At 45.1% G+C, this 19,943-nt stretch overlaps 1 protein-coding gene across 1 annotated transcript in view; it reads left to right on the forward strand.

Annotated features, from left to right (window-relative positions):
* Positions 1 to 10,635: 10,635 nt before the first annotated feature.
* The window catches only part of LOC128404818 (uncharacterized), a 41,702-nt gene continuing 32,394 nt past the window's right edge, over positions 10,636 to 19,943 (forward strand). The window contains exons 1-2 of the mRNA XM_053370771.1: positions 10,636 to 10,837; positions 18,617 to 18,673. Of these exons, the coding sequence (XP_053226746.1) occupies positions 10,670 to 10,837; positions 18,617 to 18,673 (225 nt within the window). The 5' untranslated portion in view covers positions 10,636 to 10,669. The remainder of the gene's footprint in view (positions 10,838 to 18,616; positions 18,674 to 19,943) is intronic.

Here is a 19,943-nt window from a genome sequence, read left to right on the forward strand (position 1 = left end):
CTGTGATGGGGTGAGCTTCTGTTGCTCTGTCCCAGCTCCTGACAAACTAGCAGTTCAAAAGCATGCCAGTGCAAGTAGATAAATAGATACCGCTGTGGTGGGAAGGTAAACTGCAATTCCATGTACTCTGGCTTCCATCACAGTGTCCCGTTGCACCAGAATCAGTGTCCTATGATAAGATCTGCTCCATGTTTTATACATTATAATTCATAAACAGTATTGTACACATTTGGAATTAAAAAGAAATGACTAGCACAAAAATAAAATAAACCAGTGTGGCTGGTACTGAAACATGATATACATTGTTGATTTTCCCAATAAATTGGCTCTTTGGAAAATATCATTTTGATGCTATTTAAGTTAATTGTTTATGATTATATAGACCAATGATGTATGATCATATTTTTAAGTGGAGATGTTGAGAGGTTTTCAGAGTGTTTAAATAGTCACAAATTCTACCACAGGGTGGTACCTTTTGTTTATGATAGGAAGTTGTTGTAGTGTAGACTCCAAGGTTCTAATCCTATGCAAACTTACTTGGAGGTGACAATGCAATGAACAGACCTAGTTTCAGCACCCAGTATCTTGGGGCAGCTGCCAGCACCCCTAGGCCCAAGTGATGATACTTCCTCTCCATCCACTGTCCCTGCTCTCCAAGGCCCTTAGTGTAACACTAGTGCTACAACAGCATAGCAAAACTATTGTGACAGGCAAGAATCACAGCTTACATGCAACTTGATTTTTCAACCAAGTGTCTCTCAAATTTTGAAGGCCTGTTATCCTAGCACTGTCCTTCTGCCTATCAGATCATGAAAAAATAAATGAACATATTAGTATATTATTCTCATTTGTATAATGAAAGATTTCGTCAACAGATGAGCTTGCTGTATATGCAGATTTTTCCAACGGTATTTCTGTGCGTCTGGTTTTAATTATTTCTACATCCTGCCTCAAAATATATACATATAGTGCAACATAATTTGTCTTCTACAGCACATGCTCTTCTTTTGTATTTCACAATACAAAATCAGAAGGTTCTGAACTGCAGATCCACCTTTTCAGAGAGAGAAGGGAACTGCCTAATGCCAAGTCCAGGGTTAAAGAGCAAAATGCAGAATAACCTGCAGGACCCTAGAATCTGGTTTTCAGTTAACAATTTGTGTTAATGACTTGTTGCCACATCTGCACCAGGGCTTTCTACCTAGCAAATGACATTTTTATTGTCACTGTACAAACAAAAGTGAGTTACAGAAGGAATAAAAACTGCATAATGAGAGATAAGAAGGTCTCACTGGACTAGCATTGCTGTTGCTGACTCTGTTGCAGAAGTGCTGCTCCCACAGATATAGGTCTGTTGAAAAAGTGGGGTAGGTATTAAAATAGTTATCTCTGGTCTTAATATTATAATCCTAATATTATTTTTATAACCCTAATATTATAACCCTAACTTGATCCAATAGAAATGATGCCTGTTTCTGTAACATGTATGATTTAATGCAAAGTCAGCAGTTGGTTTAATTTTAAGATGTCATATCAAGATGAAATGTTTACGACACAATTTATATGTGTGTCTACTCAAAAACTTCATTGAATTCAATGGGAGTTATTCTCAGGTAGGCGTGCATTGGACTGCAGCCTTAAAGTGCATTCCTGTGCACACATACCTAGAAGATGGATGGATCCTGCTCGCTGTCTTGGCTTCTTTGCTCTTTGGGGCTGGGGGGGAAACCCGGGCGTCCCCCACAGCCCAAGAAGCTCTGGGAGAAGCAGAGAGGCTGCACGCAGCCTGTCCGCTGCTCTTTGGGGCTGGGGGGGGAAATAATATTTTTTTCTTGATTTCCCCCTCTAAAAACTAGGTGCGTCCTGTGGTCCGGTGTGTTCTATAGAGCGAAAAATACGGTAAGTCTTGTGGTTCAGAACTCTGTGTCTCACTCTGCCACTCCTAATGGCACTTGGGCATCTGCTACCTGGGCAGCCACTTCACTTTGCCTCATGAATAGCCACCTCTGAATAGAGATGGGCAGTCTCTTATCCCTTTACTGGAGGGGTGGCAATGAATTAAGTTGAATACATAGCTGCTGGCCCTTGTCTTCCCATACTGCACTTGGCACCAGTGCCTGGCCGGATCCTGAGGTTTTGGCAACCAGAGAGACTGCTTCCACGCATGTGCGCTCGGCAAAAACCCGGAAATATACTTCTGGGTTTGCCGATAAGGATACGTAAGCGGAGGTACGACTGTATAGCTATCTTGGGTAACACAGGGAGGCTTACGGAGTGAGAAAGCTAATTGCAGTTCTGACACTCTTGCTGCTGGCAGTGTCTTGCGTGACACTCATCAAGGAAAGTGCTGGATTGATATTTCCTCTCCCCTGTTGCATTTGGAGACTTGATCAAGAACTGATTCTTTAAGCTGACCTCATTTCCTAGCATTTCCCTTTATTGCTAGGCTTCACTTCTTCTTTGAAGTACTGTGCGTATTTATTGATTTATAAAAAGTATTTGTAGACTGCCCCACCATATAGAATTCCAAGGTCACCACTAGGCATAACACTGGACCAGGTGAAATGTCTGACTTCCTTGTAGTGCTGTGTCAGAATTGTGTCTGAGCAATAGGTAACTTTTGTAGCTACAGTGGTACCTCGGGTTACATACGGTTCAGGTTGCATACGCTTCAGGTTACAGACTCCGCTAACCCAGAAATAGTGCTTCAGGTTAAGAACTTTGCTTCAGGATGAGACAGAAATTGTGCTCCAGCGGCGCGGCAGCAACGGGAGGCCCCATTAACTAAAGTGGTGCTTCAGGTTGAGAACAGTTTCAGGTTAAGTACGGACCTCCGGAACAAATTAAGTACTTAACCCGAGGTACCACTGTATTTCCAAGCCAATCTTGCATTATATGGTTGCATTACTATGGGTTTGATTTGAATGTGCCCTTGCATGTGAACATGTAGCAACACTTACGTTTCCTCCTCTGATTCTCTAATTTTTACTGTAGGCCAAGCGGTTAGACTAACTTTACTAAATCTTACTAGTCAATCGCATTTTCATTAACAGATTTTATATTCGTATGAATTAAAATATTGCTCTGAAGACAAAAGCATTCCTTCATCTTAGATGATACATGGATGTATTGTTCCCAGGGAGTATGTAAGCAGCACTTACTCTGTTTCCAGTCAGTAATAGTGGATGGCCATGTTTGCTTCATGGCTGAACTTGAAGCAGAAGGAGAGGTGTGGATCCCTGAACTATACCTAAAGAGCCTTCAAAGTGCCATTTAAGAGTGCAACATTTGCTGCACAACCAAGGTTGCGGAGTTGTTCCTCGTAAGGGGACTCCTGCATGGTCCTGCATTGCAGCGAGTTGGACTAGATGACCCTTGGGGTCCCTCTTCCAGAGGTTTATATGCAGTGGTACCTCAGGTTAAGTACTCAATTCGTTCTGGAGGTCTGTTCTTAACCTGAAAGTGTTCTTAACCTGAAGCACCACTTTAGCTAATGGGGCCTCCTGCTGCCGCCACCCCGCCACCGGAGCACGATTTCTGTTCTCATCCTGAAGCAAAGTTCTTAACCTGAAGCACTATTTCTGGGTTAGCGGAGTCTGTAACCTGAAGCGTATGTAACCCGAGGTACCACTGTACCATCATAATTCTTTGGAAAGGGCTTCAGAAAGAAGAAACAGAAATGGCATTCCTTAAAGTTAGTTGTATGATAGGAAAGTAGCCTCACTTCCTGTGAGCTACCCTATTATTCCTTGCATGTTATTTCAGCTTGGCAGATCCTGTGCCTGTTTTTGCACGGACCCCCTCTTTCAGTTCTTCTGGAAAAAATCCGCCCACTGATATTTCTCAGATCTCTATGGGCTCTGCTGAATTTTTTGGGTCAAAAAAGGGGAAGGGAAAGCTTCGCTTGATGGAGGGAGGGAGAAAGGGGATCTTTTGAGACAAGATGCCAGGGCCCCAAAGATGCCAGTGCCAGGGTCCTCCTGCTGCTGCCTTGTGGGGCGAGAGGGGGAAAGGGGATCTTTCGAGACAATATCCAAACAGCTCCTTTAACCAAACACCTGATTCACCCAGCAGCCTGGCAGCCTAAGAAAAGAAAAGTGGCAGAGGTAGCTCCCAGACATCTCCATGCAGTAAACAGTGACCCCGTGTGGCCAGTACTGGAATAGACATCGACAGGAAAATAAAAAGTGACCCCATGTGGCCAGTGCTGGAATAGACATCAAAAGGAAAATAAACAGTGACCCCGTGTGGCCAGTACTGGTATAGAATTCATGGTAATTTCTAGGTGTAAGTTATTTCCAAGTAGGAATTTGAATTTGGCTTTAAAATTATTTCCCCTTTCAAACTTTTAATTTATCTCATTTGGATTCTGAAGCATACAAATGAGCTTTATCTCCTTTTATCATCACAACAATAGTATGATGTACGTTGGACCAAGAATTAGTACCTGGCCTATGGATGTAGCCAAGGGGCAGCACAAGTAAAGCAATAGAAATACTTAACTAACTGACCAATCACATTACCTCTGCCCCCCAACAAAGATCCTGGCTACGCCGATGACCTGGCCCCAAGCTTCATGGCTGAGTAGAATTTCTCAACATTTCACATTATGTGTAGTTTCAGGATTCTTCACATTAACACCAATTATGGTTCTGAGCAGACAAATAGCTAACAAAACTTTAAGCAACCTTCTCTCCCACCTGCTACCCACCACAAATTAGTTCTCCCTTCAAGGTCGCAGCCTCCTGTGGGAGCATTTCTTTTAAAAATGGAATCAGGAAAATGAATTTCACAACAGCCCCAAATCTACCTCTAACCACTCAGTTGCAACAGCTGAGGAATGGAATTTTATCAGGAATATTTTATCTGCTTTAAACTGTGTATTTCCACATCAACAGCCTAGAGTCTTAGGAAGTGAGAGCTGTCTCTTTCAGATGTATACGAATGGTATGGTACTTTGCTTCTGAAGCAATCTAGCAAATGCTTCACGCACTGTTTCGTTTCACAGTGAGAGTATTTCCATTCATGTAGGTGACCCGTTCAACACAGCTTTGTCCCCAGATAAACCAACCTTAGGTCGCTTTCCTCATAAGTACAGTGCACAAGACTGAATAAAAAAAAGATTCAGAATGTTGTACCTTGATCATCGGGATGTGGGTGGCGCTGTGGGTTAAACCACAGAGCCTAGGACTTGCTGATCAGTAGGTCAGCGGTTCGAATTCCCATGACGGGGTGAGCTCCTGTTGCTCGGTCCCTGCTCCTGCCAACCTAGCAGTTCGAAAGCACCTCAAAGTGCAAGTAGATAAATAGGTACAGCGGGAAGGTAAATGGCGTTTCCGTGCGCTGCTCTGGTTCGCCAGAAGCGGCTTAGTCATGCTGGCCACATGACCCGGAAGCTGTACGCCGGCTCCCTCGGCCAATAAAGCGAGATGAGCGCCGCAACCCCAGAGTCGGCCACGACTGGACCTAATGGTCAGGGGTCCCTTTACCTTGATCATCTTTGGATTTATCAGCAGCAATAAAGCCAATTTACCACAAGTTCCACTTCCACTGAAGTCCTTAGCACACTGAGCCAGATACAGGTCTATCAGGTGTGAGAACACCTTTATTATTTATGGTATAAGTGGCAAACCCTTTTCAGCCTGAGGGCCACACTGAGCATCAGCCACCTGTCCAAGCAGCATTGGGCATGGCCAAAGGATATGTGTGCGTACAGGCTCACTACAGATACAGCCAGTAGTAGCCAGCATGGCTGAGGCTGCATTGCTCTTCCACTTCTCCAACACCGTGTGTCACTGATGGTACCAAAAGGGAGAGAGGAAAAGACAAGGCAGCATGGAACTCAACATGGTTTTTGGCTCAGCAACACAGCTAATCCAATGCACTATGCAGAGCTTCCTGTGACTGCATCCAGCACAACACAACACAGACAGCACACAAGCACATTCACCACACACAGTTTTTTCACCAGACATGTAACCACAAAGTACACTTGTCCTTTTCTCATTCTCCACACTCATGTGCACATGCAGCATTGCCAACCACTCCAGTGCTGGGATGAGAGTGTCTGGAAATGTTGTGTTTTATACTCTTAAAGATCAGGCTCCAATCTTAGTTCCATGGTGCTCAGTGCAAAGATCAGAAAGAAAAACCCGCTATGTGTACTTTTGTTTTATTTCCTGATCAGAAATAAAGGGGCCGGTGAGCCACTTATCATGGTATGAGGGGCCAGATCTGGGCCACAAGTTGGCCACCCTTGATTGATGTGAGAGAACTGAGATAGATTGCACTGAGCCTCATTAGACAAAGTGTTCCACCAAAAAGGCTCTGGCTCTGGTTGAGGACAGCTGGATATGTTTTGGGCCAGGGACCACCAGTAGGTTGAAGTTAGATGAGCGTCACACTCTTTTGGGGGTGCATTGGAAGATAATTCCCACAGATAAGAAAGGTCACAGACTGTTTAGGGCTTTAAAGGTTAGCACCAAAACCTTGAACCTGATTCGATACTCCACCTGGAGCCAATCCAGCTGATGAACAACCAACTGAATGTGGGCTCTCCACAAAGTCCAAGTAAGAACTCATGCACCTGCATTTTAGACCATTTGGAGTTTCTGGAGCAGTCTCAAGGGTAGCCCTGCGTATCTTTCTCTCTCTATCTCTATCACATTTATACCCTGCCCTCCCCGGCTCAGGCGTAGAGCAAGTTAAAGTACAGTGGTGCCTCGCAAGACGAAATTAATCCGTTCCATGAGGCTCTTCGTATAGCGGTTTTTTCGTCTTGCGAAGCAAGCCCATTGACAGCTTAGCGGATTAGCGCTATTAGCGGTTTAGCGGCTTTTAGCGGCTTATCAGCTTAGTGGATCAGCTGATAAGCGGCTTAGCTGCTTAGAAAAAGGGGGGAAAAGGGGGGGAAAACCCACAGGAACTCGCAAGACATTTTCATCTTGCGAAGCAAGCCCATAGGGAAATTCGTTTTGCGAAGCGCCTCCAAAACGGAAAACCCTTTCGTCTAGCGGGTTTTCCGTCTTGCGAGGCGTTCGTCTTGCGGGGCACCACTGTAGTCTAGTCTGCAGGTGACTGCTGCATGGATCACCATGGCTAGGTTGGAAAGGGACAGGTACTGTACCAATCGCCTAACCTGACATAGATTAAAAAATGCCAGTTTGGCTACATTTGTGACCAGTGCCTCCAGCATCCAGGATCACACCGGGACTCCTGATGGCAGCTACAGGTGACTACTGTGCCCCATGAAGAGCTGAGAGCTGGAAACCGAACCAAAATCATTCCGGCCGAGCCATTGGACCCCCCCATCTTTAATGGATTGAGATTCAGCTGACTCCGTTTCCTCCGTCCCAGCACACCCACCTAAAAATTGGCTTATATATCCAGGGTAGCATCTGGCCAGGGCCACGAAGCAGTAGATCCATGATGTTTGTGGCCAGATCTGTGGTTATGTACAAGATAATTGAATAAAGGGTGAATTTGGGGTTCCCCAATGCAAAAAGCATGATGATCCATGAGGATCTGTGCTTCAGAACCACGTTTTTGGGCCATGGAGTGGCCAAGAAGCTGTGGATCTGAGTTTTTTGTGGTGCAGGCTGCACCCCTGGCTATGATGTGTGATTTGACAGTGAGTTTGGGGTGGTCCAATGCAAAAAGTGTGAGGATCCCTGAAGACCTGTGCTTCGAAACCACGTTTTTGGGCCATGGAGTGGCCAGGAAGCTGTGGGTCTGTGATTTTTGTGGTGCAAGCTGTGCCCCTGGCTATGACGTGTAATTTGACAGTGAGTTTGGGTTGGCCCAATGCAAAACGCGTGAGGATCCATGAGGATCCGTGCTTCGAAACCACGTTTTTGGGCCACGGTGTCGCCAGGAATCCTTGGATCCGTGATTTTTGTGGTGCATGCTGTGCTCATGGCCATGATATTTGATCTGATGGTGACTTTGGGCTGATCTAGTGCAAAAATCATGAGGATCCATGTTTTTTAACCATGTTTATGTGCCATTGCGGCACCACGAAACAGTGGATGCATGATTTTTTTGGTTCTACCTATAGACTAAGATGTGGTCTACAGTATCATGTTGTTTTTATTTTCTTTCAATATAAAAATCATATGAATTCATGAGGATCCATGCCTCGGATCCATGTTTTTGTGGTGCTGCAGCGCGGCAAAGTGTTCGATCCACGTTTTTTATAGTCCAGTCTGTAGGCGTGCCTTCCAGGTGTGATTTGACACTGGATTTGTTGGAGTTATTTTTTAAAAAGTGGAGGATCCATGAGGATCCGTGTAGATCCGCCTTTAACCCAGGCCCTTCTGATTACAAGCTCACCACGTTTATAATTGCAGCTGCAAGATATAAGGGAATCCTTGGTGGGGAGTGCAATTTTTTAAAATCTCATCGTAGAGGAAGAGGCAAAGAGCTGATATAGGACTTTAATGAAAGGTTCTGCCAGGCTGTTGATAAAGGTAATTGGAGCTCCACGTGCCAATTGCTCTCCTTACGAAGCGGGGTGTAACTCTTTCCCTTTGAAGGAAAAACAAAAATTTTTTTTTTCTTCCAGTAGCACCTTAAAGACCAACTAAGTTAGTTCTTGGTATGAGCTTTCGTGTGCATGCACACTTCTTCAGATACACTGAAACAGAAGTTGCCAGATCCCTCTATATAGTGAGAAGGTGGGGAGGGGTATTACTCAGAAGGGTGGTGGGAATGGGTGATTGGCAGATAGCTGTGATGAGCTTGTTGACGACTCTTAACGACTGCAATAGGTCTTACAGGAAAAAGCAAGGGGTGAGAAGGTGAAAAATGGCTTTGTCATGTATAATGAGATAAGAATCCAATGTCTTTGTTCAGACCAGGTCTCTCCATGGTTTTAAGTTTGGTAATGAGTTGCAATTCAGCAGCTTCTCTTTCCAGTCTATTTCTGAAATTCCTTTGTAGTAAAACAGCTACTTTGAGATCTTGTATAGAATGTCCTGGGAGATTGAAGTGTTCTCCTACTGGTTTCTCTGTCTTGTGATTCTTGATGTCCGATTTATGTCCGTTTATTCTTTGGCGTAAGGTTTGGCCTGTTTGTCCAATATAGAGAGCTGAAGGACACCGTTGGCATTTGATGGCATATACAATGTTAGACGATGAGCAATTAAATAGTCCCGAGATGGTATGTGTGATGTTGTTGGGGCCAGTAATGGTGTTGTCCGGGTGTATGTGGCAGCAAAGTTGGCATCTGGGTTTATTGCAGGCTCTGGTGCCAGTGTCCGTGTTACGTCTGGTTGTAGTATTATTGTGGGTTAGGAGTTAAGATTGGGTGGCTGTCTGTAGGCAATGAAAGGTCTTCCTCCCAGAGCTTGAGAAAGAGAACTATCATTGTCCAGGAGAGGTTGTAGATCTCTGATGATGCGTTGTACTGTTTTAACTTGGGAGCTGTATGTGATGACTAGAGGTGTTCTGTTATTTTCTTTTTTGGGTCTGTCTTGCAGCAAGTTCTCTCTGGGTATCTGTCTGGCTCTGTTGATCTGTTGTCTAACTTCATCTGCTGGGTATTTTAGTTCTAAAAAGGTTTGCTGTAGATCTCTTAGGTGAGAGTCTCTGTCTGTAGAATTGGAACAGATACGGCTGTAACGTAGTGCCTGGCTATATACAATGGACTGTTTGGTATGTTTGGGATGGTAGCTAGAGGCATGTAGATATGTTTGTCAGTCAGTTGGTTTACGGTATAAGGTGGTGTCTATGCGCCCATCCTGTATTTTTATTCTACTGGAAGGGAAAAAAAAATTGTTTTGACTATGGCAGACCAACACGGCTACCTATCTGTAACTGGAACCTTTGAAGGAAGTTACTGAACTGCAAGGGAGGCTGTGCGCCAGCGAAGGAGCGAGATAAAGAAGCGCTTGGACTCCCAAAGTTTAAAGCTTGCTGCTGCCGCCATTAAACACGGTATTTGTACATTCAGAAGTTCCACAATCAGTATGTAAAGGGTGCTTAGGATTTCGGCCTAAATCTTAATCTTTTACATATGGCTTATCCCCATTGCTCTAGCTCTCTGTCTTTCTGTCTGCAGGCTGAATAAAAGATTCAGAAATCAATTAAAAGTGGGGCAATAATAATAATAATAATAATAATAATAATAATAATAATAATAATAATAATTTGTTCCTGCCGCACTGGAGCTGTGCGTAAAAGCAAACAAACAACAAAAAAACCCAAGTCTGCAGAAAGCATAGGAGCTAATCCTAGGGGCCAAGCCCCCTAATAAAAATTTGAGGCTGCAGGGGCCCCCCAAAGTTGATAGACCTTGCCATTCAAATAGGGTCATGTGATCGCTTATGCAGGGTAGGGCTGCTTAAGCCCCCCCTTCCCATATTTTATCCAACCTGGCGGAAAGACTCCGCTAACGCAGTTCTTTCACTTGGGGTCAGAAAGGGGCATTGTCCCTCCGTAGTCTCAGCGCGGAGTTCCCCCTTAGACGTAAGCTGGCAGTTACCCCGGAGTAAAAGAACCACAGGAGCAACCCTTGCCGTTTCCTTCCGGGGGCGCAAAAACCCCACGGCCTGTTTTACCCGCAGGCGCAACTCCGCCTCCAGCCCGCGAAGGCCGGAGGGGAGGAGAAGGGAGGAGGCGGCGCTCGGCAGCCGCCGGGGTTGCAGAAGAGCTGCCTGGCTGCACCGCGATGGAGGGCGAAAGTTGCGCGCTGCTGCTGTGGTCGACGGCAGTCGCCGGGCTCTTGCTCTTCTACCTGGGCTTCGTGCGGCGCGTCACCGGGGCTGCGCGCACCGCCTTCCCGCGGAGGGAGCCCGGCCGAGCCGCAGGAGGAGGCGGTAGGCCGCCGGCCGATGCGGTGAGTGGGGGGCGTCGGGGCTATCCGCTCTCCGCTGGCCCCGCGGCTGGAGAGCCTCGATCTCGGATGATCGCCCTGCCAGCCCAGGATACTTAAGTGCTCTGCGATAGGAACCTCAAATAATAATGATAATGATAATAAATAATAAATTATTATTAAAAGAGAAGGTTTCATAGCTGTCAACTTTCAGATTTGAAAATAAGGGATCAGCAGCCTCAAAATTAAGGGATCAGCAGCCTCACCTGTCCTGGGGACAGTCTGCAGGATATCTAACAATCCGGGATATCAGCGGGAAACGGCGCTGGAATAAGGAAAAGGAAGGAAGGTTGACAGCTATGGAAGGTTTCTAGTCTGAATTTGGGGTTTCCTGTTACCAAAAACTGCACGGCTACCACGGAATAATGGGATAATACCATGGGACAAATGCAAGGTTACACACTTAGGCAGGAAGAACCAGATGCTTCAATATAAGATGCATGGGCGTAGCCAAGAGAGGCAGCTGCCATCGAGGAAATAAAATTTGCTTAAGTAAGGGAGGTTCTGCCCCCTTGGCATATCCTGTCTGCACCTTGTGATCATAACTGTCAGATTTGAAAATTAAGGGATCAGCAGTCTCGAAAATAAGGGATCAGCAGCCTCACCCGTCCCGGGGACAGTCTACGGGATATCTAACAATCCGGGATAGCAGCGGGCAGCAGCGGGAAAGGCGCTGGAATTATGGGAATTTCCCGCAAAAAAAGGGAAGGTCGACAGCTGTGCTTGTGATAAGATTGGGGACACCTGGCTCACTAGCAGTACATGTGAAAAGGATCTTGGAGTCTCCCCCCCTCTCCCCGCCCAAACTCCATGCTCTCTCTTCCACACCCCGGCACAAACTCCCTGCTCTTTCCATGGGACGTGGTGCCGCGCACTTGCCCCCACATTTTGTGGGCGCCTGGTCCCTATATGGGACATATTATGGGTGCCTTGGCTCCCAGGGTCTTAGGGAGATGGCGTCTAGGTAGTGGACCACAAGCTTAACATGAGTCAACAGTGTGATGCAGCAGCAAATAAAGCTAATGCTATTCTTAGCTGCATCAACAGAAGTATAGGGTGCAGAACAGGGGAAGTAATATACCACTCATTTCTGCCCTGGCCAGACCACACCTGTAATACCAGTTCTGGGTGCCACAATTTAAGCAGGATATTGACAATCTGGAACGTGTGCAGAGGACGGTGACCAAGATGATCAAGGGTTTGGAAATCAAGCCTTATGAGGAATGGTTGAAGGGGTGGGGTGTGTTTAGTCTGGAGAAGAGGAGACTGAGGAGATAGCCATCTTCAAATACCTAAAAGGGCGGTCACATGGAAGATGGAGCAAGCTAGTTTTCTCCTGCTTTGGAGGGTAGGACTCGAACCAATGGCTTTGAGTTACAAGGAGATTCTGACAACACATCAGGAATAACTTTCTGACAGCAAGAGCTGTGGAACAGACTCCCTCGGAAGGTGGTGGTTTCTCCTTCCCAGGAGGTTTTTAAGCTGAGGTTGAATGATCATCTGTCACGAATGCTTTAGTTGAGGTTCCTTCATTGCAGGGGGTTGAATTAGAGCATGGGTAGGCAAACTAAGGCCCGGGGGCCGGATCCGGCCCAATCGCCTTCTAAATCTGGTCCACGGATGGTCTGAGAATCAGCATGTTTTTACCTGAGTAGAATGTGTCCCTTTATTTAAAATCAGCTCTGGGTTATTTGTGGGGCCTACCTGGTGTTTTTCCATGGGTAGAATGTGTGCTTTTATTTAAAATGTATCTCTGGGTTATTTGTGGGGCACAGGAATTCATTCATTTTCCCCCCTTCAAAATATAGTCCGGCCCCCCACAAGGTCTGAGGGACAGTGGACCGGCCCACAGCTGGAAAATGTTGCTGACCCCTGGACTAGAGGATCTTTCCAACTCTCTCTGAATAGCCTGAGCTTGCTGATGGAGCCATGCTATTTTGGAGCCATGACAAACACTACTTTTGAGTAACATAATTCAGACTTCTTTGTTTATTCATTTTTTTTTTTTTATAATATTTTTTATTACGTTTCTTTCCAAATTTTATACATTACAAACAAGGAGTTTACAAGAAACCATTTTTTTTTTTTTTAACAAAAATCCCAAATTGGACTTCCCCACCCCTTCCGATTCTGCGTTCTTTATATTAACAATGTCAGCAATTTGTTACCTTATGTCATAACCTTATTGTAACTTTTACATGTTATGTATCTATATTCAATGTATTATGTCAGAATTTTTATACCTTTAAAATAAACGTAACATGTTCAATTTCATATTATCTCCTTTTCTCTTTTATCACTTAGTTTACTATTTACTTAATCATAATTGCTAAAGCGTATCATTTTCAAATCATGCACCGTCTTAAGATTCATACAGTTTGTAATACTTTTGCAAGTAGTCTTTAAACTTTTTCCAGTCCACCTCAATTGTTTCTACATCCAAATCTCGGATTCTGCCGGTCAGTTCAGCTATCTCCATGTAGTCCATCAACTGCGTCTGCCATTCCTCCAGCGTGGGTAAATCTTGTGTCTTCCAGTTCTTTGCGATGAGTATTCTTGCTGCTGTACTAGCATACATAAACAAAGTTCTGTCCTTCTTTAACACTTTCTGGTCTACCATGCCCAACAGGAAGGCCTCTGGTTTCTTGGGAAAGGTATACCTAAATACCTTTTTCAACTCATTGTAAATCATTTCCCAGAAAGCCTTAACCTTTGGGCATGTCCACCAGAGGTGAAAGAAAGTCCCCTCTGCTTCCTTACACTTCCAACATTTATTGTCAGACAGGTGATGTATCTTAGCTAACTTGACTGGGGTCATGTACCACCGGTATATCATTTTCATAATGTTTTCCTTCAAGGCCGTACTGGCCGTAAATTTCATTCCGGTGTTCCATAACCTTTCCCAGTCTTCAAACATAATGTTGTGTCCAACATCCTGTGCCCATTTAATCATAGCAGATTTAACTGTCTCATCCTGTAAATTCCACATAAGCAGCAAGTTATACATTCTAGATAACAGCTTTGTCTTTGGTTCTAACAATTCTGTCTCTAGTTTCGACTTTTCCACCTGGAAACCAACTTTTTTGTCCATTTTGAAAACCTCTTGAATTTGAGCATAATGTAGCCAGTCTCGCACCTTATTTTTTAGTTTGTCCTGGCTCTGCAACTTCCAATTGTCTCCAATTTTTTCAGTCAATTCCCAATATTTCGGCCAATAGGCCTCCATATTGGGTCTTTTTCGGGCCTTGGCCTCCACTGGTGATAGCCACCTCGGAGTTTTACTCTCTAGTAAGTCTTTATATTTCATCCAGACTGCAAAAATTGCTTTTCTGACAATGTGACTTTTAAACAATTTATGTGCTTTAACCTTGTCGTACCATAGGTATGCGTGCCATCCAAAAGCATTATTAAAACCTTCCAGATCTAGGACATCGGTGTTTTCCAACAAAAACCAATCTTTCAGCCAGCAGAAGGCTGCAGCTTCATAATACAACCTCAAGTCCGGCAGGGCAAACCCCCCTCTTTCTTTCGAATCTGTTAATATTTTAAACTTTATTCGGGGCTTTTTGCCCTGCCAGATAAATCTAGATATATCCTTCTGCCATTTTCCAAAGCAATCCACTCTGTCCACGATCTGTAAGGTTTGAAACAAAAATAACATTTTCGGCAACACATTCATTTTTATAGCTGCAATTCTTCCCAACAAGGAAAGTTTCAATCTTGACCAAATTTCTAAATCCTTTTTAACTTCCAACCAACATTTCTCATAATTATCCTTAAATAAATTCAAATTCTTGGAGGACAAATAGATCCCAAGGTATTTCACTTTTTTAACCACATTCAGTTCTGTTTCTCTCTGAAACCCCTCTGTTTCTGTAATTGTTAAATTTTTGGTCAGAACCTTAGTTTTTTGTTTATTCAACCTAAATCCCGCCACCCGACCAAATTCAGATATAAGTTCGAGAACTCTTTTTGTACTGGATTCTGGCTCCTGCAGTGTCAAAACTAGGTCATCTGCAAAAGCTTTCAGTTTCAAAATAACTCAAGATAAAAGATCAATCTTGAACTCTATAATAACCACACAGGAAATTGAAGGTGCCATTCAGAATATGCAACTAGGCAAATCTCCAGGCCCGGATGGACTTACCTCCAAATATTACAAGGTTCTGAAGGACTATTTGATACAACCTTTGTTGGAGGTATGTAACCAGATTATGGATGGGAAGAGGGCACCAGAAACGTGGAAAGAAGCCTTCATCACATTGATACCTAAGTCAGAATCTGAAAAGACTCAGCTTAAAAACTACCGTCCCATCTCACTCCTAAATGTGGATTACAAAATATTTGCAGACATTTTGGCAAATAGACTTAAAAAAGTCTTAAATGAAGTAATTCATAAAGACCAAGCTGGCTTTCTCCCTGGTAGACATTTATATGAGAACACTAGAAACATCATTGACATTTTAGAACTTTTGCAGACTAACAGGAACACAAGGGCGGTGTTAATCTTTATTGATGCGGAGAAAGCATTTGACAATATATCTTGGATGTTTATGAAGAAGAACTTGGAGGGGATGGGAGTGGGACGGGGGTTTGAGAATGGATTACATGCAATCTATTCAGAACAAAAAGCTAAATTAATAGTGAACAATGTGGTGACGGAGGAATTTAAAATTGAAAAAGGGACACGACAAGGGTGCCCTCTATCCCCTCTGTTATTTATTTCAGTCCTGGAGGTGCTATTGAATATGATCAGAGAGGACCGGTTGGTACAAGGGATAGAGGTCGGAGTGAAACAATATAAACAGACTTCTTTGTTTATTCAGAGGAAGGGTAATGGACAAACGTTGCCTAAGCAAACTTCAAGTCAGACTTGATTTAACTGTTAATTAACCCTGGCGGCAGAGTGGTTTGACTGGTCGGAGCATTTTGTCGCAAGCTGACTGCCGTCTCCTGCCAGAGAACATTTCCTAAGAGTTAAAATGTCAGACATAGGTTAACACATCATTTTGATGTCCCAACGAAACAAAAAGTTCTTAAGAGGTTTACATCATACCAATTAAGAACTAAAAGCAGTCATTATTTTGGGTTTACTTATAAAGCCCGTGACCCACTTACACGGGCTTTGGGATCTACCTGCGGGTTGCGATCCCCAGGTTGAAAAGACTGCTGTATATGAGAGGATTCCTCAGAACTGTGTGTTCAGTTTCTGTATCATCATGCTGCTTTCTTTTGCCTCTGGAAAGAAGGTTTATCAGGTTTTATACTTGATAAAAGGTAAAGGGACCCCTGACCATTAGGTCCAGTCGTGGCCGACTCTGGGGTTGCGGCACTCATCTCGCTTTATTGGCTGAGGGAGCCGGCGTACAGCTTCCGGGTCATGTGGCCAGCAGGACTAAGCTGCTTCTGGCGAACCAGAGTAGCACACAGAAACGCCGTTTACCTTCCCGCCGGAGTGGTACCTATTTATCTACTTGCACTTTGACATGCTTTCGAACTGCTAGGTTGGCAGGAGCAGGGACCGAGCAACGGGAGCTCACCCTGTTGCAGGGATTTGAACCACCGACCTTCTGATCGGCAAGTCCTAGGCTCTCTGGTTTAACTCACAGCGCCACCGGCGTCCCTATAGTGGGACAAAATAAATGCGCGTGACTCTGTGGGAAGTCACTTTTCTTTCAAGCTACTTTCTCTTCCCTTTAAAACCTATTCTGTCTCCAGCCAGAAAGAGCATATGATGACTGGTTTGGCTAATGTGTATAGCAAACACTTTGAATGTCGACACCTCAAGAGCTACTTTTTCTCTGTGCAAAGGTCATTTTTTAGCCTTCCTTGCCTTCCACTACTTGCTTCCCTTCAGAGCAGCAATTTAAATTGGTTTTTGAATTTGTCTGCTGTTTTGAATTGCTACCTTTGCCGGATACGTTTTGTATTTTTAATCTGGTTTTGTATTATGCTGATTTTTGTAAACAGAGATGGGGGTGGGGTATAAATGGATAATAAAATAACATTACTCCTTCCCTCGGCTTCTTACCTAAAACAGGAACCTATGACTGAAGAGTGTTAACTGTACCAACCTTATGCTAAATGTCATTCTCCGATATTAATTCTGTAATGGAATTAAAAATTTGGTACTAAAGAAAAATATTTGAACATGAGTGAACCCACACCTATAGATTTAGAAGCAAAATGGCGCCACCCCAAAATAAAGTCATTTTGGAGAGGGGAGGATTCCTAGTACAGTAGTACCTCAGTTGTCGAACGCTTTGGAAGCCGAACGTTTCGGTTTTCGAATGCCGAAAACCCGGAAGTAAATGCTTCCGTTTTGTAACAATATTTGCTGACTGCCCACTGCACCTCAGTTGCTGAACGTTTCGGAAGTCAAACTGTCTTCCAGAACGGATTACGTTTGACAGCTGAGGTACCACTGTACATGGAAATATATTAGTTTGTATATTAAAATGTTGTTTAAATGTCCTGGTAAGGCACCTTGAGCTTCTGGGACATACATAATGCTGAGCATGTCGGCTGGGGATGGAGCGATCGGCCTGCTTGAGCTCTAAATAGATTGTTCTGAGGAGAGATAAAAGTAGATGCACATTGGGAGATGAAAAACCACCCCTGCCACATGTCCCAAAGAGCACCCAAAGGCCCCTATGCCAGGCTGAATAGGAGCACTCCTGTTTAGCGGCTGGGCTGAGGAAATGTGGCGTCATTTTGTTGTGGGTGTTGTAGCAACGTTCCCATATAACCTCTGGTTCCGTACTACTACTGGGACTGTAGCCATACCAGAGCCTAGGCCTATTAAAAAACAAAAACTCTGGGATGTAATCCATTGGAGCAGTCAAATACAACATTCCTTGTTTCCCTAGAGTGGACACAGACAGGGGGATGTTCCTCCAGCCAGAATAACTTCCTGTTACACCTGGTCTGGAGCATTCTCCCCCTGCATGTGACCAGGTAGGTGGGCGGGACCCCGGGAGACCCCACAAAAGGTGCAGTCACGTAGCTATCCTTCTCTTTTTGCTCTCTTTTCCCTTCTGACTCTTTTTGATTCTCTTGGACTGCACTGCTGGCTCTCAGCACATGGGATGAATCCCCACATGGGATGAATCCACACCTTTCTCTGTAACTATAAGCCAAAGCCTGCCTTCAGGGATCTTACTGTGAACTGAATGTAAGTAAACTTCTTGTTATTTTTGAAGAAAGACTGTTGTGTCTTTATTCTTTAGAGAGGGATCAAAAGGGGACTTACCAGGAATAAATCCAATCTGGGATTGCCAGACTGGATTGCTTAACTAAAGAGATTCAAACGAATCTGCAAACTAGCTTCCTGGTGTATAAGGGAAATGTGCCCTGCTACGTGACTCACTAGCGTGAGGGAGGGAGGATAATATTTAATCAATATATCCTCTCCTAATATCCATAACATTCCCACAAAAACAACCCAGTATCATTCCAAATCAATATGCATGTGCATCTATCTCCTTTCCCCTTCCCCCAAGTTTTGCAGTCCAAACCTATCTGCAGAAGGGGAATTTATCTGTGGATCATACTGACGCAAGCTCAGTACAGTGTGTACTGTAATTGCCTCCAGGTCAGCAGCAGTGTGTCTTAGAGGACTGAAATGTTCTGCTGCTGGTTTTTGAATACTGTTGGATTTAATGCCATGAGAGTTAGGGGGGCTATCGGTGCAACCCTAACCCTAAACTCTTCTGTCTCCCCTTCCCCTCTTTTTCTTCACAGTGGAGTCCCAGGTTGTCTGGCTTCTCGCTGCGGCTTTGCGTACACCTGGCCAACACTGTGAGTATACAGCCGTTCCAATATGATTAGTCTTTGTCCTTTTTAAAAGTATCTTGTGCATATCTAGAACTCCTATCCTTGTTCTCAGTGAAGCCAGACCCTCCCAAGATGGAGCAGTGATAATGAAGGAACTTGAGCAGCCTAGAATGACCCAACCATGCTTTGTATTTTGAGCATGGCTGCAGGAACTTGAGCTTCCTGGGTTTGGGCTCTGGTTGTTAAGCAATCATTGCACCTGTTTCCAGCATTCGGGTTTTCCATGCCTTCACGTGGGTTAGCCAGGACAGCAACACATAATACCTCCGGCACAAGAGGGGGAGGTAGTAGCAGGCTGGGAAGAATGTGAAGATTTGCGGAAGGACAAAAAAACCTCTAGCAGTTAAACCTTAAATGGGAGGGGAACCCACAAAAACCAGCCTGATAAGGACTCAGCAGCGCAGAATGATGAGTGGCAAAGTGGCGTGCGGGATGGGAAAACTGGGAGGCGACGCAGCATTTTGTTGTGGCTCCCACTTATACTGGGAAAGTGAAAGGAGAACAGGAGTTGGCAGTCAAAGGGAGATGTACTTTCAGTTACTGCTTAGCAGTGGCGTAGCGTGGGGGTGCAGGGGGGGCCGGCCGCACCGGGCGCAACATCTGGGGGGGGCGCGCTCGCCGCCTCCGGAGTCTCCGAAGAGCCTTGGGCGCAGGCTGTAGCACCAGGGAGCGAGAGACTCTCCCTTTCTCACTGCAACGCTCCGGGGAGGGGGCGAGGGAGAGAGTCAGGTGGAAACACGCGGGCGCGCCCCAAGCCGCATCTTCGCGGGGGTTGGGGGGCGAAGCCGCCGGGTATTTGCGCCCCAAATTGGGGCGACCGCAAAAAGCCACCCTGCCAGCAGCAAGCTTCAAGGTCAAAGGCTCCCTTCGAGGAAGCTGCGATCCTCTTTCCAATTAAGTCCCCCCCCCCCCAGCTCAGTTCAGTGGGAGGTGGATTTCCCAGGTCTCTTGTCCCTTAGAGGGCGCCTCTCATCATCCCGCCATTCTGAGAGCAGGGAGGGCGCCTCCCAGGAGACTTTCCCCCGCATTTGCTTTCCCGCTCAGGAAAGTGCGCGCGGCCCCGGCTGGATCTGCAACTCTTCTGGTGAGCGAGGTTTAAACCAGAGGCAGGCGCTCCTTCTTGGACGGATGCCTGGAAGAAAAAGACCCCGCGGTCTCTTCCTTTCCTTCCCCTGCAGAGACCAGCCACGTCCCTCAGCCGAGGCCGCCTTGCTTCTCAAAAGAGCCGGTCTAC

This window comes from Podarcis raffonei, chromosome 17 (assembly GCF_027172205.1).
Source record: "Podarcis raffonei isolate rPodRaf1 chromosome 17, rPodRaf1.pri, whole genome shotgun sequence".
Classification (NCBI taxonomy): domain Eukaryota; kingdom Metazoa; phylum Chordata; class Lepidosauria; order Squamata; family Lacertidae; genus Podarcis; species Podarcis raffonei.